The sequence below is a fragment of the Bombus terrestris genome, chromosome 2 (assembly GCF_910591885.1).
Source record: "Bombus terrestris chromosome 2, iyBomTerr1.2, whole genome shotgun sequence".
Taxonomy (NCBI): Eukaryota; Metazoa; Arthropoda; class Insecta; order Hymenoptera; family Apidae; genus Bombus; species Bombus terrestris.
The window spans coordinates 15788453-15806505 of record NC_063270.1 but is presented as its reverse complement, the minus strand read 5'-3'; the positions used below and the strand labels follow the sequence as shown (position 1 = coordinate 15806505).

Below are 18053 nucleotides of genomic sequence, written 5' to 3'. Positions count from 1 at the left end.
ATTCTTTTCCAATGGCTGATAGCTCGAGCTTGATTAGTCACGTGCGCGTGATGAAATTCCTTTCGAAGAACAAGACCACTACCTCTTTCGGAGGGTAAAACCCTTACTCCTTTCAAGCGGCATAGGTACGTTCACGTTCATAAATTTTTAAGAATCGCGAAGTGAGTATCGAATGGCGTCTACTATCACATTTAGTAATCGCAGTAATCATTTTGCGAAATTGTACGTATCTTGAGAGTAATTTGGAGTTCGATTTCCGGCAGATATGGTGAAAACTTTTCAAATTATTGAATTGAACCAATGCATTGGCAGTAGCCCTTTCCACTGTATCCCTATAATCTAGTAGCTTTCTGGAACATCTACCATTCTGCATATAATTTTCCATAGAAATACCATTTCTTTTATATCGAAATATCTGTATACAGAAAATTATGTGTTTCTACAGTGTTTTGCAGAGTTTTATTTCATCGTGATTCTCGATGATCATTCATTTTGTTAATGCAGGTTCAACAATTTTCCAGGCGACGTTTCCAGGAAAAGTAACCCTTGTAGCGACACATACTAAGCTTTGAAAAAGGCCAAATACCCACAATACCTAGGAAGTCTGAGAGATGTGCAATTGTAGTTTCTAAAGTGTCTCCAATGTTGGTAGTTGACGCGGATTCGCAATGACGCGTTGGAGTCACACACACATCCAAGAGTGAAGGGCAGTGATTAACACCTCGTGCTACCAAAACAGCTCCTGGATTCCGTCACGACGCCCAGAGACGCATCGGAACGTCCAAGAATGCAGGGCAATGACTAAAAATCTCAGAATATCAAGACGCTTCTGCGATTACTTCTCCAAAATTCCTAGCTCAGTCCAGGGAAACGACCGATTCTTGATAAGAAGCGAAACGTTTAAGAATGAAGGACAGTGGCCAACAATCTTAAACGCCAAAACTTGTTTCAAGAACTATTTCCTCGAGATCTACGTAATGACGAGCTACCAGCAGCATCCTTCGTAATCTACGAAAGTGAGTGTTTGTCCAGAAAGCGACGAATATTTTGCTCGACACGTTATAGTTACGGCACGACTTCGAAATATACGACGACGCAAATAGATTTCTATCACAATCATTTACAGAAGTCAACTACTTCCAAATAAACAGTACAAACAATAGATACATAAATTTTAGTATAAATTTTGTAATATTCGGCCAAGTCGCAGTTATATTACAATAATGTACATTTTCGGTAGGATACAATTTGTTTATTGTTTATTGGCACGCAGTAAGTTTCAATAAAACGATATAGACGTGAAAGGGTGTTGTACATAAGGGAAAAGAGCTGTATACACAGTATGTATATACATGTAAACTCCCTAGAGTTCAAGGGTGATAGGGACTTTCTTTGTTTCACGGACAGACCGACTTTCTTTGTTTTACGGACAACCATTTTGAGAGACACTCATTTCTCAAACGGACGGACAGAGAGCAACATCAGAAACAGACAAGACCATAGAAGAAAGAGTAGTTATTTAAAACATTGAAGATTGACGGAGAAAGATCGGTAGCTCAGGACGTTGAAAATCGATTTTCGATTTTCAGACTTCAGAATCGATCACCTGAATTACCACGTGATTAACGATCTTACATATATATTTGCAGTTCAATTATACAAGTATTACAGGAACTATGGTTTTGAAATTATCTGTTATTGTAGAATGAAGCGAATGATTTCATGGAGGACAGAAACTGCACTGATTTGGATAGCAGACTACTATGTCATTCTTGGCGATAACTGCTTTTCAACTGATACTCTGTTGCAGTGGTTCACGAAAAAATTTGAACACTTATACAAATCTTTCAGAAATATATTACATGCAGTTATTGTACAAAAAGTTTTGAAATTTCGATATTTGCTTAAGTGTCTGGAAACATGTAGTCCAGGAACTGTAAAATCTAGTAAACTAAAATAAAAAATGTACCTCGCCGTTCATTGCTATAAGATCTCTAAGTGACACTATACTACGCTTCATAAGTTTTATGCAAAATTAATAAGACATTAAGTCACGTTTCGTAGCATGTTTAAATATCCCATTGACGCTTTCATAATCTAGAAAATATATTTTGCAGTGCAAACAAAAGTTTTGCGAGATTATAGTCTTAATATGTACTTACATCGCTAAAGGTCGATAAAGATACATCCATCACTTTCACCGCAGTCAATTTTATCGGATCATTCGACATAATCATCATTAGTACCACATACCGAGCCTGTTTCATCGGGAGACGGTACCAGTTTAACGTGACGCACGTTTGTGCAAGATTATTGCTCTGGTAAGAAAGTTGACAACAAAGTTCATGTTATTAGTGATATTAAAAGTGGTACATAATAATGAAGTGCAGATGTTTGTGCAAATTTAGATTTTTATGAATACACTAAACACATTAACTACTGTTGACAAACTGTTGCGTTCTTTTATAACTAATCTACAATTAAATGAATTAATTATCAGTTATGCTAAGAAAAAGATTTCTATTATTTATTTGAATTAACAATAGTAGCACAGTTTCCAAAATTCTGGTGTCTGTTATAACGTATCTATTATAATGTATAAAAAATAGAGAGTATAATATTCGTTATATTTAGAAGCTGAAAAAGACCTGTGCTTAGACTGTATTTCTTCGATTGTATCCACAAGTATTATGAATTTAAAGAAATACCCGTAGTTTACCTACTTCATCAAGAAGAAGTTGGCCAATAGAACAAATCGTGTAGGAGGTGAAGGTGAAAGTTGTTAGCAATGTAAAGCACACGATTACAGTAATGGTATTAAGATTTTCCCATTCCTGAAATATAATCTATGATTTATTTAAAAAAACTAATCAATTTATTTTTATATCACTCGTACCACTATGACAGCATATCCTATCAAACAGATAATACCCGCGCCGTTAAAGAGCTCAAGAAAAGAAATGTACTCGGAGAGCTGTTGTCCGTTACTTAAGAATCTGAAAGGACGATGATGGACGCTATGAATATGATATTTGATACTTCGTCACTAAACAAATCCTCGGATTCGATTAAAGAACTCATTGCAAGAACGATTTTTCTTCACGTTGCCTATTCTATTCTAATAAAGAAAATAAGGAGTACAAGATTAATCTAGTATCTTCAATGTGGCCAATAATATCGAGAAAGTGTGGTCCTAATTACAAAGATTTATATGGAGCGGTTTAAAATTTATTCGACTTTAGGTTAAGACACAGATGTTCTTGTATAATGACGATTCCACTACGAGCTTTGCATTCTCACTACTGAAATGCGTAATTATCAAAGAAATGGAAAAATTTGACACGAATTGTTTTTGTTATGAGTTCTCCAATCTTCCACTTACTTTTTGATTTTCCTGTGATACCCGACGATATTTACGATCTTCTCTTGAATAATTTCCTCGCTGGTATTCGACTTGTCGGTGAGATCCACCAATTTGTCTATTAAAATCCTTATTAAGCTACATGCATGCAAGCATATCATCATCGTAATCCCAATGGCACCGCTAAATACTGTGTAGATGCAAAAACCACTCAAAACTTGTAATACGAAAATTATCTCATAGTATGGAGTGATCTGTTCGTTGATAAATGGAAAGTATGTTGGACTGGGTAATATTCGTATAGTAATGTTATTCGGTAAAACAATACTGCTCCTTGTAAGTGGAAGAATAGTTCGATAGCAGAAACCACCAGAATACAAGGTGAAGGCCACTATGAACACCACTCTTTCACCGATCTTCGAGTTCTCACGAAAGAGTCGTCGATTTTCTTCTGTACTGTGTAACCAATCGTTTCTTATCTCCTCCGACAGTATTCTTATATCTTTCATCCTGCACAATATAATAATGTACTTGATCAACTGGACGAAGCTGTTGATGTACGTCGTTACTATTTGCAGTTTCCTTTTGTTGCTTTTTTCCTTAAATAATACGTAATAAAACCCTGGACTGACGAAAAACAAAGCCAAGAAAATAATAATGAAACGAATAACCCGTTGCAATATCTTCATCCACAACGATGATTCTGGAGGAAGTGGCCAGGCACCGAGTGCCACTACAAAGGGTTCCACGTATCTTAAACTTTGCTTCAAATCCTTCTCTATTCCTTTTTTATCTTTTGCTTCTTTTATTTTCATCATTTTCTTTTTCCAGTGGCTGAAAGCTCAAGCTCGATTGGTCAAATGTGCGCGATGAAACGCTTACAAAGGGAGGCACCACTACCCCTTTCAAACGACAGGCATACGCTTGCGTTTGCGTTTATAAATTTTTAAGCATCGCGAAGTGAGTATCGAATGGACTACTATCATTTCTAATAATCGCAGTAATCATTTTGCGAAATTATACGTATCCGAGAGTAATTTAGAGGTCGATTTCCGGTAGATATGGTGAAAATTGTTCAAGTTATTGAATTGAACCAATGTATCGCTAGTATCCCTTTCCGCTCTATTACTCTATAATCTAATAAAACATAGTTTCTAGAACATCTACCTTCCCGCATATAATTTCCCGTAGGAATACCATATCTGTATCCAGAAAATTATGTGTTTCTACAGAGTTTTGCAGAGGTTCGTTGCATCGTCGTGTTTGATCATAATTCATTTTGTTAATGCTGATTCAATGATTTTTCTGTTTTCATTTTTGCAGGGATTTCACGGATCGCAATTTCTAACAGTTAGTCATTTTAAAGAACTATTGTCGGGAGGAATGAGTTGTTCATATAGTTACTTAGTGAAATAGTAGACACAATGTGTATTAAATAAAATGGTGGACAGAATGAAAGAGTGAAATAAACAAAAAGAAAATGTTTATTATCTGTTTTAAAACAGTTTCATGTGTAATGTGTTAATATTTACTCTCAATCACATTTATTTTTGTATATGTTGTTGAATATAGTCGAAATTTTTTTTTTGCTTGAATTTTCATGCTGCCATTGCACGCAGAACATTGAAATATGCTGCTGAAGTTTTAACCACCTAAAATTATCTTCTTTTCTTTTTCTGTTTAAAACATATATACACATACGGAACTTACGTCGCAAAATGCTTGAAGCGAGAGATCTAATATCTTAGCCCCAGACAAACTCGATGGTAATCTAGTTCTTAGTATGATTGTCCTTACATTCTTAGCTTCGTTCAACGGAAAATCGTACCATGGCAGAAAGTACGATGTTTCTCCTATTCTTTCGCTCTTTTCAGTAAATAAAGCAACATTGAAAAAGAGACGTATACAAATTAATATCATTATTTACTTCAAACATTTTTGATAAAATGTGATAGTTTGAAACTGGAGGCGTACCTCTTGTTTGAGACGATCACCAATGAACGATATTATAAACACGTTTACAAACATCGATGTCATTAATACGAAATATGTTATTGTACTGAATGTTTTATGATCTTCCCATTCCTAAAAAATAATGGATTATAACATTCTTTATTGTTCAATTCCTTTCGTGTTATTAAATATTAAATTCTGCTATACCATAATCACGCCAAATTCTAGGAAGCATATTACGATGGTACAGCCAATCATCTCCGATAGAAATACGAAGCTAAGGGATTTTCCAATAACTGCAGAGTATCTATAAGTCATTTTTTAAATGTCAAATAAGAGTAGTTGTAATTAAGAAGAAATTCAGAAATTATTAATATAAGTAAATAGATATTATGTGAAAATTAACTAGGTGTATGGTCGAGGTCATATTGCTATCGACAAATATTTCGATCGAATACCTTAACGATGGTAGCGATGATGGATGATAGCGACCAAAGCATCGAGAAACCGCGCTGACTAGTCGAACAGAAAGCAGGGTGCATAACAACACTGAAGTGTTGTTCCGACGCGTATAAATACAAGAACGACGAGAATAAATCTTGGGAACTAACACTTGATAACATTTTTACATAAAGTGCAATTTCGTTGTATGGTCGTGTAGTGAAACATAGTATAACCATTAAATACATACATATACAATATACAACAATATCATTTTGTTAACCCTGTGGAGATCCTAGTTGATTTGTAAATATTTTTAAACGGATGCGTCGCAAAGATTGCCTCCAAAAACAGCTGTTATAACAAATGAAATTTATATATTCTACGTACAGATCGTCGATTTAAAAAATATTTTTCTTATTTTGTTTATTACTGTGGATCTAAGATATTTCTATACTTACGAGTATATAGTATTATCATTTGTTATACATATATGTTATAGATATTTGACATTTTAATAACGATAAAATGTATCTATTTTTACATAAAAATTGATATTTTTATAAAATATATTTATGAAAAAAGGTTAACAGTCTATAAAATAAGATTAACGTTTGTTATTGTATATTCGTCGGACACATCACGATCTACGGCAAAATTTTTAGGACCACGACCTCTGCAGGGTTAAATTAATAAACCTGCAATCTTTGTACTCAAACCTTACATATAACAAAGAAAAACTCGTTACACATAATAATATGACATAATATGTATTACATATAATAATATAATAATTCTTACTCAATTGCTTTCAGATGACATTGAACGATATCAGCAATGCGATCGTGTAAATCTCGTTTATCCCAATTACGAAGCTTCTCGATTCTTCTATTGGTAACTTCGAACAGACAGCAAGAATGCATCGTTATAGAAGCAATCAAGCTATAAATTCCATAATTCGTAGTCATTATGATGCAACTGATGCACATCTGGACGACAAACGTGATCTCGTAGATCGGCGAATCTTCGATGACGAAGAAGACATAATCACTCAAATAAGGCAAAGGTATCTGAGTGGTATTATCAGCTTTCACGATCCTCTCCGATATTAGAGGCAAAATAATATGGTAGGGCAAAGCACCAGAGTAACCAAGGGCCAAATATACCATTGTAAAATATCGTCCAATTTTTGCACAATTCAGCATTATCATCCGATCTTCCTCGCATTCCACGTCCTTGTACTGTATTTCGATCTCGTTCAAGCAAAATCGAATTTCTCTTCTATTAAAAATTAGCGTCCAAAATTTAATGATCGCCAAAAGGCTAAAAACCTGCGCGGCGATCACCTTCATATACTTGGTTAGATCTTCGCAATCGAAATAAGTATAAATCACGTGTGGTATTAATAAGAAACACATGAGGATAAAAATTGTTACTGTTTGGGTATACATTTTAACGTTATCTAGGAACGTATCCTTTCTAGGCCAAATTCCTATCAACGTTAACAATGTCTTGGCGATGTGTATCACGTATTTGGAGTCCGATTTGTAATGCTCGTTACGATAAATTATATTTTTTATTTTCTCGCTCATATCGGCCGATAGTATGTATAGCTTTCTATTTCTTCCGACGTGCGATAGAACACTGTTCGAAAGGTTGCGAAAAGTATTAACAGACATTGGCCATTGGCGCTTGCGTGGAAAATCAGATGGAACGATTGTCCGAAGACAATTTGCTACAACCTCATGAAACCGTAATGCAAATATTTCGAATGCAGATTCAAAAATTAGTGCAATTTATTTAATACGTACTTCGCGAAGTCTATTCCCGGAAGTAGCGCAACTACATGCTGGGCTGCAAAGCGTACGCTACAATTTATATCCATTCCGATTGAACAATCTCGTATGAATAAATCGCAATTCGAAGATTGTCCAAAACGTTTACCCGTGTTTTGGTCATTTTCTTGTAATATCCATGCGATTTACTTGTAACATGTGTGCAACTTGACCAATTTCTCTTTCGTGTTTTCCGCCATCGGTAAGAAAATCGTTTACGACGAAAAGGATAGTAAAACTGTACAATATCTTTTGGTACGATTTAGTGTAACTTCTGAGTCAACGTTTCCATGTGCGATATTGTTAATCTTCGTGAAATTTTAATAGCAGAAACATGAAATTTCTTGCGAGTTCCCTTGAACTGTATAATCGTGCGCTGATTTGAAGAATACAACGTTATCGTTCACGCTCGGTAACATAGTTTCTTTCCAACTATTATTACGAAGCGCGATAGCCACCGATGATTAACGTCGTAATTCGAGTGCTGATTACGGTAAGAGCACCGTTACGGTGACTGTTAGTTCAAGTTTAAGGCTTTCTGGGGCATCGCGGAGAACGACATTAAAAATAGAGATCATAAAAATGAGTTTATTGAATTTAGTCGGGACCTGCCGAATGAATTCAACGTTTCACTGTGTTTTTCAGGCTCAATATGATTCATTCAGGAGGGTACGACAGTGCGACGACAATGTTCATCGCCAAGTGGTGGACCGCGGCGCCAATTCGACATGACTTCGTCGATCTTCTGATTATGGTAAGAATAGTTCTCTTTGTATTGGTCGTTGTTATGTTTTATTGAATAATGAGTCTGTTGTATTGAATGGAAGAGTCTGATAAATAAGAAAAGAATATTTATTATCTTTCTCAAAGTATCTTCATGTGCAATGTGTTACTAGTTACTCTTAATCACATTTATCTTCGAACACGTTGTTAAATATCTTCATACCGTCATTGCTCGAAGAAAATTGAAATAAGCTGCTGAAGTTTTACAAACCTACAATAATCCTTCCTCTGCTCAAAAAGTTTTCTACCGATATATTTATTTAAAATGATGTGCATGAGGACTTACGTCACAAAATGCTTGAAGCGACAGTTCTAATATGTTCGCTCCAGACAAACACGATGGTAGACTGGTTCTGAGCATGATTGTGTTTATATTCTTCGCTACGTCCACCGGAAAATCGTACCATGGTAGAAAGTACGATGTTTCCCCTATTCTCTCGCTCTTTTCGGCAAATAAAGCGACGTCAAAAAAGAGAGACGTATATGTATTAATATCGAAATTTACTTCAAACATGTTTAATTAAAACAGATTTGTTTGAAATTAGAGGAGTACCTCTTGTTTCAGACGATCACCGATGAACGATATTATAAACACATTTACGAAAATCGATGTCATTAATACGAAATATGTTAGTGTGCTCAACGTTTTATGATCTTCCAATTCCTAAAAAAAAAAAAAAAAAAAAAAAAAAAAAAAAAAAAAAAAAAAACAGTGGATTATAGTAACTCGTATTATTTAATTTTTTTTTATTTTAATTAAGTACTACATTCTATCATACCATGATCACACCGAATTCTAGGAAGCATATTATAATGGTACAGCCAACCATCTCCGATAAAAATACGATGCTGAGTGATTTTCCAATCAACGCAGAGTATCTGCAATTTATTTTTTAACGTCAAACAGATGTAATCAAAATGTATATATGTATTGATAAGAAAAAATTAATGTATCTTACTATATGGAATATACCATTGAAACAATCTCGACACTTGTTTGTTTTCGACAAGATGTATTTTATTTACGATCACATATCAAATTCCAATGATTATATATCAGAAGGGACTGAATTACAGAAGGGACCGAATAATAGAAGGGAAATTTGTTTCGACGATTACGAAAATGTGCATTGAATTACATAGAGTTGCAGTCAGAAACATATAACTTATGTTCTTGACAATAACATACATAAAGTGCAACTATGTTGGATAAACACGTAGTTAAATATATATAATATAACCATTTAAATATTTAATACAAATATATAATTCTCTTAACACAGTGGAAAATGTAGTTTATCTGTAAGATGCACGTGAAATCTTTTTATAAACATTTTCAAGTACGTACATTGTAAAGCTTGCGCGCAAGAAGTAGTCATTGCATATACATGTATTTACATGTTTAATATATGTGTAAATTCTATATGTCAAAAGAACTTTCAGTAATTTTTTATGTATATCATAGATAATTTCTCATGAAGAAGTATTTACATTTTGTTTAATAAACACAGTAAAATAACAATATTAATTATTTATACATTTAATGTGAGAATATGATATAGTTAATTGCTTGACCAGGCAATTAATTCCTGGAATAAGCAACAATCTCAGGGTAATAGGCTATGGTACACGTAAATTATCATTAGTATTGTTATTTTATTTAATAATTAATTGTTAAAATAATTAATAATAGATAAATTCTATTTTCTGTGTACTAAAAGTATTTCTGTACGTAGCATAAATTAAAATCACTGTATTCCACGGATGTGATACGATCTATCTAGGGTAAAATTTTTGGATCCACAATCCCTACAGTGTTATAAATACGAATAATGTAAAACTCGTTAATAACAAATGTAATAATAAAACGATACTTATTGATTTATTTATTAATGCTATAAACTTAATTACTAAATAATATAAAAATTCTTACCCAATCGCTTCCAAATGGTACTGAACGATATCAACAACGCGATCATGTAAATCGCATTTGTTCCATTTATGAAGTGTCTCGATTCTTCTACTGGTAACTTCGAACAGGCCGCAACAGTGCATCGTTATAGAGGCAATCAGGCTATAAATCCCACAATTCGTAGACAGTATAATGCTACTGATGAATATTTGTAAGACAAACGTGATCTCGTAGATCGGTGAATTTTCGACAGTGAAGAAAATATAGTTGCTCAAGTAAGGCAAAGGTATCTGAGTGGTATTATCAGCTTTCACAATTCTCTCTGATATTAGAGGTAAAATAATATGATAGGGCAAAGCACCGGTGTAACTGAGGCTCAAATACATCATTGTAAAGAATCGACCAATCTTTGCACAATTCGTCATTACCAGCCGATCCTCTTCGCATTTCACGTCCCTGTATTGTATTTCGATTTGATCTAAGCAAAATCTAATTTCTTTTCTATTAAGAATTACCGTCCAAAATTTGATGACCGCCAAAAGGCTGAAAATCTGTGCGGCAATTACTTTCATGTACTTGGTCAGATTTTCGCAATCGAAATAAGTATAAATCACGTGTGGTACTAACAAGAAACACATAAGGGAAAAAACTATCGTTGTTTGAATATACATTTTAACGTTATCAAGGAACGTATCCCTTCTAGGCCAGATTCCGATCAGTTTCAACAACGTCTTGGCAACGTGTATCGTGTATTCGGCGTCCGATTCGTAATGGACGTTGCGATAATTCGTAGAATTTCCGATTTTCTCACTCATATCAACTGATATTACTTTTTTCATGCCTTCGGACGTACGGTAGAACTCTGTTTGAACTGCTGCGAAAAATACTAACAGACAAAGACTATTGGCGCTTGCGTGGAAAGTCGGATGGGACGATTGACCGTAGAAAAATTGTTACCAGCTTATGAAATTGTAATGCAAATATTTTCGAATGTAGAATGGAAAATTGGTGCAATTTATTTAATACGTACTTTACGGAGTTTATTTCCGGTTGCAATGCAGAACACGTCCGTATGCAAAGTGAACGCTATAATTTCATGTCTATTATGACCAAAATATCATCTATGAATAAATCGGGGTTCGAAGATCGTTCAAAACGTTTACTCGTGTTCTGCTCATTTTCTTGAAATGCCCGTGCGATTTGCTTGTAACATTTATGTAACTCGTCCAATTTTTCCCTTACCGGTAAGAAAATCTTCTTTCACAAAAAGGTTAGTAAGGCTGTACGATGTCTTTTGATAGGATCTAACGTAACCTCTGAGTCAGAACTTCGGAAAAACATGAAATTTCTTGTAACTCCTCTTGAGCTGCATAATCAAGCACTGATTGGACAAAGAATGCAACATATCGTTCACACTCTTCGATAAGACTCTCTTTTTTTACATTATTGCGGAGTATGATAGCCACCGATGATTAGTATTGTCGAACGGAATTCGAGTACTGATTGTGGTAAAAGCATCGTTACGGTAGCTGTTAGTTCAAGTTAAAGGCTCGCAGGGATACCATGGAGAACGACACCCGCAGCAAAGATTCGCAAAGTGGGTTTCATCGAAATTTGTCGGAACCTGATGAAAGAATTCAACGTGTTCTGGTGTTTTTCAGGCTCAATGTGGTCTGTGCAAAAGGGTACGACCACGATGTTCATCGCCGAAGTGCTGGGCACTGCGATACTTCTGTTCATCGGTTGTATGGGTTCTTTAGGAACGATGGGACCGATATTGCCACCGCCATTACAGACATCTATGGCGTTCGGTATGACTGTCAACCTTTTGATTATGGTAAGAATATTTTACATTTTGTAAAAAAAAAATCGAAGAAAGGAGAAATAAGTTTTAAGAGGTAGATCGTAATATTGTGATTATCTATTTAATTTATCACTGCGATTATAGAAAATCTAATTATTATTATAGATGTTAGGACATATAAGCGGTGCGCATTTAAATCCTGCTGTCACCATAGGGGCAGTTATTCTTGGAATTAAAACCATTCCAACGGGTATACTCTATGCAATAGCACAATTTATTGGAGCTACTATCGGATATGGATTACTCATGGTACGAATTTTTAGTTTTATTACTACTGTACGAACATAATTAACTAAAAACGATCGATTTTTCTCTAATAATTTTGTGTCATATGTGTAAATTTTACACTTATACACGTAGAAAACGTTTCACATAATTTCGAATTGATTTAAATCGCCATAGACAGTAATTATACGCGATGTATGTCGGATCTTCACTTATGCATATATAAATTATCGTATTAATTGAACATATTACATAACACTTTGTATACGTATTACACGAGTCTAAAGCATTCATTGTAAATTCTTATATGATTAGAAGATGAAAAATTATCTTTCTCGCACAAATCTGACGTCAGACTTTAACGATAAACCGATACGTCACACGTGTATCGCGATGATAAAAAACTTGTTAACTACTGTACTGAATGTTCGTTTAATTGTAATTTTAATGGAACAGACAATAACTCCGCCCGAGTTGTTCAATGATGGATATTCAAATTCGTCGGTGGGCCATTGTGTAACAGTCGTTCATCCTGGAATTAATACCACGCAAGCCATTTTAATCGAAATTCTTTGTACGTCGTTCATACTTTGCGCAGCGTGCGCTACTTGGGACCCAAGGTGCGCTCATACAACAGATTCCACGGCGATCCGATTTGGCTTCTCTGTTGTTGGCATTTCACTCGCGGCGGTAAAAAGTTTCACAATTAAAAATATGCCATTGTTTAGAAAACACGAGAAATTTATTAATGTGTATATTTTGGAAAATATACTCTTTTAGAGTCCTTACACTGGTTGCAGTATGAATCCTGCGCGTACTTTCGGCCCAGCTTTTTGGAATGGGAACTGGACGGATCAATGGGTGAGCTGAATTTTATTACTGAATAATATAATTTATTTGATGCCTCTCCAAGATTTACACAAATCTTTCCAGCGTCATATTTTATATAATCTTACGATCTTAAACTTTAATCTTCATCGTACTCGATAAAAAACAAGTTTCCGCACTTTAGATTTTCCTTGTTAACGTTATCGGCTCAGAGATGATACCTCGTAGGTTGGAGAAAAGAGCAGTGCAAATATTTGTTCACAGTGCGCTGATTAGATTATATCATAAGTAGCGATAATCGTTCTTTTTTCTTGCTTTCATAAAAACTTTTCTAGATTTACTGGTTCGGACCGACTGCAGGCGCTTTCCTTGGAACATATACGTACGTGTATCTGTTTGCGGAGAAAAAAGTGGACGTAGAGGACCCACATCTTAGGTATATAGAAATGAAGTCGATTAAAGCATCGTTGCAAGACATAAATTTCAAACAAGAAAGAAATGTTAAGGAAGAAAATCTCGAATTAGTAAAGGGCGAGGAAGCTGCTTGATAACTGTTAAGGTACGATTATTCATTATCGACCGTTAGCAACAGTCTTCCATAATATCTAAAGTAGTTCAGTGACGCCACCACGGGTGTCGCTGCACGTTAAAGTATGGCGTGCACTGTATTTCCATCAACATATATTGCATTTATCTCGTATATATATACAGTGTTTATCTCATCTTGTATTATTTTAACAAAATTGACATCACTTACTTACTATTTAACGGTATAAGTGTGATTTATAGATTAATTATTTTATGGTTATGTAGCTGTAGGATGTATAAATAATGTAACGATTTCTTTAATTCTAATTATTTAATATTCCCGGATGGTAAGAGAGTAACTTGTGCTAGTAGGGAAAATGATAAGTGTTTAAGTGATGTAACAATTCTCAATATGTCTAATTTAAAAATTCACATATTTATATACAAAAAATATATTTAAATTCATTAAAAAATGGAAATGAGACGTAATTTCTTCTAAGTAGGTACATACAGTATTTAGAGTGTCAGAATATCTTCCAAGTATTTTTGACTCATACAGTTCATACGGTTTCTATTTAAAGCTATTCTATTTTCTCAAGAAGCTCAGCATTTTCCTCAATGATCTGCTTTAATGAACCAATCTAATCAATGTATGTACACACTAGACAAATAACTACTTTAAGAACGTAGTCAGGTGACGATGTGGAAAGGTTTATTTCTGACATGAAAATCCTGCGCAGATTCATGTTCCACAAATACGTCGTCACAATTTGAATCAATAGGGCGGCTCTAGAATTTTAAGCTCCAATCACACTTGTGTTTTACGTCTTGGAGGTTAAGTTATTTACGGTATAACAAAATATCTGTTTACCAGTTGTGTATTTTATTTTCAAGTTACAAAATGTTACCCGTCCTTGGCAAATTCAACTGTTAAGTTTGCAATATTTAAAGTCATAAAATTTCTTAGAATTGGAAGCATCGTTACTTCTTTATCTTTTTATTAAAGTAAAGTTGACGTGTTCCTGTAACCATTTTATCTATGTATAAAGAATATCATGCCAGTCTAGACAAAAATGGAAACGTAATGGAAACAAATGTTTGTTTTTTCCGAATTGCGCTTTATTATGTAGAGATCAATACGTGAAATGAGGTGACAATCATTGGGTATAAACCTATTATTAGTTCTTCCACACGGCTTAATACTTTTTTTTCATAAAATATACCATCAGGAGCACCACTAAATAACCACCAGTTATAGACATGCAATTATTTCACCATATTGAGGTGCAGTATTAATGAAAGAATCAATTATATAAGGAGTTAATTTTTACTTCAAAGCTCTTTGACAATAAATTTTATCAACGACCTGTTTTTATGTGCATTGCCACCCTATATGTAAACGATATCGGATTTCTAACCGCAGCATGTTGTAAAAACAAAGAGGAAACACAAAACAGGGAGATAGTTCTCAGGTTATATAGTAGCCGCAGCAGAATATGTATTAATCGTATTTCGGTCTGACTGCGTATCTGCGTAAGCTGTAATTAAGGAAACTTCCCATATATTTCGACATAGTTTTGCGTGTAATACATTTCCAAACGGTTCATGAGAATTTTACTTTTCCGAGATCAGGGCTAATTGCACGTTTAAACGTTGTTCTGCTCGTTCTAAAGGAACGACCCAAGAGTACGTGATCAAAAATACGTCATTACAAGTACTCTGGTACATTTACTATATACATTTCTATAGATTTACTATACTTTCTCTCTTTTTCTATTTTTCTATATACACGCGTGCGCATGACACACACACACACATGTGAGTTTTATTCTATATATATATAGAATAAAATTCAACCGCTGCAACTATCGATTACCTGCTGCATCCATCTATAGAACGTTCTGGAGACCGAGACTGGAGCATTTGAAATACGTTGTTCCTGTTTTCAATTGATTCATTTCTTCTATTGTTAATAATATTATTTGTTTCTACGAAAATAAAATCCAAAATCTCAATGACAGAAACCAAATTTTTCTCTTTCTTAATAAGCACGATATTATATAACAACATTGAAACCCCATACTATTTTCAATCCTCATTATCGTTGCTAATATCATGTATTTGTGTAGTTGACGCGACGTTAAAACGTATTAAAAGGTGTACTCGGTCGATAAGAAGATGGCCACTATTGCATGCGACACAACGGTTGATAAAACAACGGTTGAATGTCGAACATCCGTAATTAGCAAGGTGCACAAACACCACGAACGTCACAATGCATTAAACCATACGAAGATCAGTATCAGTAACTATATGCTAGTTTTTTAATATATCCGACGACTCAGCGGTTGCATAGACAACGCTATTAAATTTATAATATTCCATACGAGCATCATCCGACTACATTATACACATATATACATGCGTATATGTACATATCGAGTCGTTAAGCAGCTACGAAACCATATCATTCCAGAATGTTACGCATTCGTGCACCTGAGAGAGTAATGAAAACATTAGGAGACGCGCGGTCTGCATCCAGCTGGATACATATGTCGATAGACATATTCCGGTTCTGTTCTTGCCCCTCCCGGTTGTGTGTGAATTTATCGCGAACATCTGCTCAGCTTTATGCTTCCGCTTCTATGGCCAGGTTGCCTGGTAATTTTCCTTTCATCATTCAACCCTTAAAATTATTCCAGTTTTCATTATTGTATATATTACATGTTTGAAAAGCTACACAAAAGATTTTATACCGTAGGGATCTTGGCCACGATCCTTATTCCCATGAATAAACTTGCATCAGTTACGCCCTTCAAGCAAGATACTACGCATTAGGTCAGAAGACGCATACGAAAAATCGATAGAGCTACAGCTGTCACGTGAAGCCTGTATTGCGCAATAATACGCGCCCTTTGCATAAGCGTCGTTGGTTTTGGAAGGTCGTTGTGACACGTGATTGAGCAAATGCGATAAAATTAACACGTGATTAACGTGTCACGTTACTTTTCCTGCCATGATCAACCTCATTAACCTCAGAATGCTGACCTGTATCACGCTATACATATATGTAGCTCGTGTGTGTTTGCAAACATGATGCTATTTATTGCGTGACATGGGTCAGAGTTATGACCATGCCTCCGAATTGTCTTAAAGTAACGAGCTTCTTTATCCTCCTTTTATCTACCTTTCTGTCCTACCGTATCGATGGAATTCGTTTCTAGCAAACATATGTTTCGGGTAACTACGCAGCTTTCATGACGAAATACGCCATGTAATCTGGCCGGGATTTTACTTCATTAACTGACCATTGCTCTCCCCACCTTGAGAGTGACTTCACAGAACGAAATTCTGGTATTCGCGCTCAATGGAAAAAATAGATACTTAATATTTTCTAGAAATGTGTGTTTTTCGAAAATTGATCATATAGGATCATTTGGCCAGTGCACTTCTGTACTGTGTCATAGTTCACTGTCTCCTTGATTAGTGATTCAACAGTAATTCTGATAAAGATATGCACCGAATTGTTCATTACCATCTATAGACTTATATACGATAACAACGTCATCTCACTCATACTTGCAGAAGATCAAAAATGCAATCTTATCTCGAGCTATTAAAGATAGTAGAAACAAGAGAAGCACTCATGTAGAGGTAAAATACTCGTTTTGCTTGTTGAATGCAAGTTAACATTGTAAGAGATCGAAAAATGTTTCCAAAGATTCAATGTTTGTATTGTTAAAATAATTAACGACAAACGTGACGTAACCTATAAGCTTCTAAAAATCACGCGTAGTAAATAGCATCGTTAAAGACAACCTCAAACTGTCCTTGACTTCGGAAACTACGTAGTGTTTCTAAGGAATGGCCCTTTCCCCTGACGTTACGACGAAAACAAATAGCCGAATAATACGAGGTTAGTCGTTTCTTGTTTCCATCACGCACATAATCCAACCATTCGAAGTGTAAATATATAGGTATAGAAGAAGGAAATGTACGTTTGTGTGAGTGAGGTTATGGTGGGGACCAGGTGGGAGAGTGTGCCAGAAATCTCGTCGTTGCCTCCCCGATCAATACTCGGATTTTGCTTGTTTTTTCCACAAAAATTAGTTAAATAGCGATAATTCTGTCGTTGAATGATAGTTTATGGCACGAGGAACACGATGATATAAGTGGCTGTTGAATAAATGATGGAATAAATATAAAAATCATGAGTTGAAAGAAAATGCGCATTAGGTGCCGGTTGCCGGCGTAACTTCTCGAACATTCAGTACTGCGACGCCGCACGGCTATATAAGAGGGCCGGCCGGCTTGGCTCGGCGC

General features: G+C 35.1%; 4 protein-coding genes and 1 long non-coding RNA gene across 5 annotated transcripts; 1 reads left to right on the top strand and 4 right to left on the bottom strand.

Moving 5' to 3' along the window:
- Positions 1-1841: 1841 nt before the first annotated feature.
- Positions 1842-4625, bottom strand: LOC100645745 (odorant receptor Or2). The gene is made up of 5 exons (XM_020866655.2): positions 3383-4625; positions 2897-2996; positions 2724-2834; positions 2163-2318; positions 1842-2097 (listed from the first exon to the last, which is right to left on the bottom strand). The coding sequence occupies exons 1-5, from the start codon at positions 4177-4179 to the stop codon at positions 2047-2049; spliced, it is 1215 nt and encodes a 404-aa protein (XP_020722314.2). The 5' UTR covers positions 4180-4625; the 3' UTR covers positions 1842-2046.
- A 19-nt stretch (positions 4626-4644) lies between these two features.
- On the bottom strand, positions 4645-7792 carry LOC100645435 (odorant receptor 13a-like). The gene is made up of 5 exons (XM_003393940.3): positions 6557-7792; positions 5522-5621; positions 5336-5446; positions 5072-5227; positions 4645-5013 (listed from the first exon to the last, which is right to left on the bottom strand). Exons 1-5 carry the CDS (start codon positions 7432-7434, stop codon positions 4960-4962), a joined length of 1299 nt encoding a protein of 432 aa, XP_003393988.3. The 5' UTR covers positions 7435-7792; the 3' UTR covers positions 4645-4959.
- A 674-nt stretch (positions 7793-8466) lies between these two features.
- On the bottom strand, positions 8467-11650 carry LOC100645312 (odorant receptor 67c-like). Its single transcript, XM_048411196.1, has 5 exons — positions 10307-11650; positions 9153-9252; positions 8927-9037; positions 8660-8815; positions 8467-8584 (listed from the first exon to the last, which is right to left on the bottom strand). Exons 1-5 carry the CDS (start codon positions 11122-11124, stop codon positions 8531-8533), a joined length of 1239 nt encoding a protein of 412 aa, XP_048267153.1. The 5' UTR covers positions 11125-11650; the 3' UTR covers positions 8467-8530.
- Positions 11651-11749: 99 nt separating this feature from the next.
- LOC100643968 (aquaporin AQPAe.a-like) lies at positions 11750-15754 on the top strand. The gene is made up of 6 exons (XM_003393852.4): positions 11750-11882; positions 11947-12122; positions 12255-12398; positions 12831-13064; positions 13155-13235; positions 13538-15754. The coding sequence occupies exons 1-6, from the start codon at positions 11849-11851 to the stop codon at positions 13748-13750; spliced, it is 882 nt and encodes a 293-aa protein (XP_003393900.1). The 5' UTR covers positions 11750-11848; the 3' UTR covers positions 13751-15754.
- On the bottom strand, positions 15673-17883 carry LOC125386158. Its single transcript, XR_007226053.1, has 2 exons — positions 16487-17883; positions 15673-16416 (listed from the first exon to the last, which is right to left on the bottom strand). It is a non-coding gene; the product is annotated as an uncharacterized LOC125386158 (long non-coding RNA).
- Between the last annotated feature and the right edge of the window lie 170 nt (positions 17884-18053).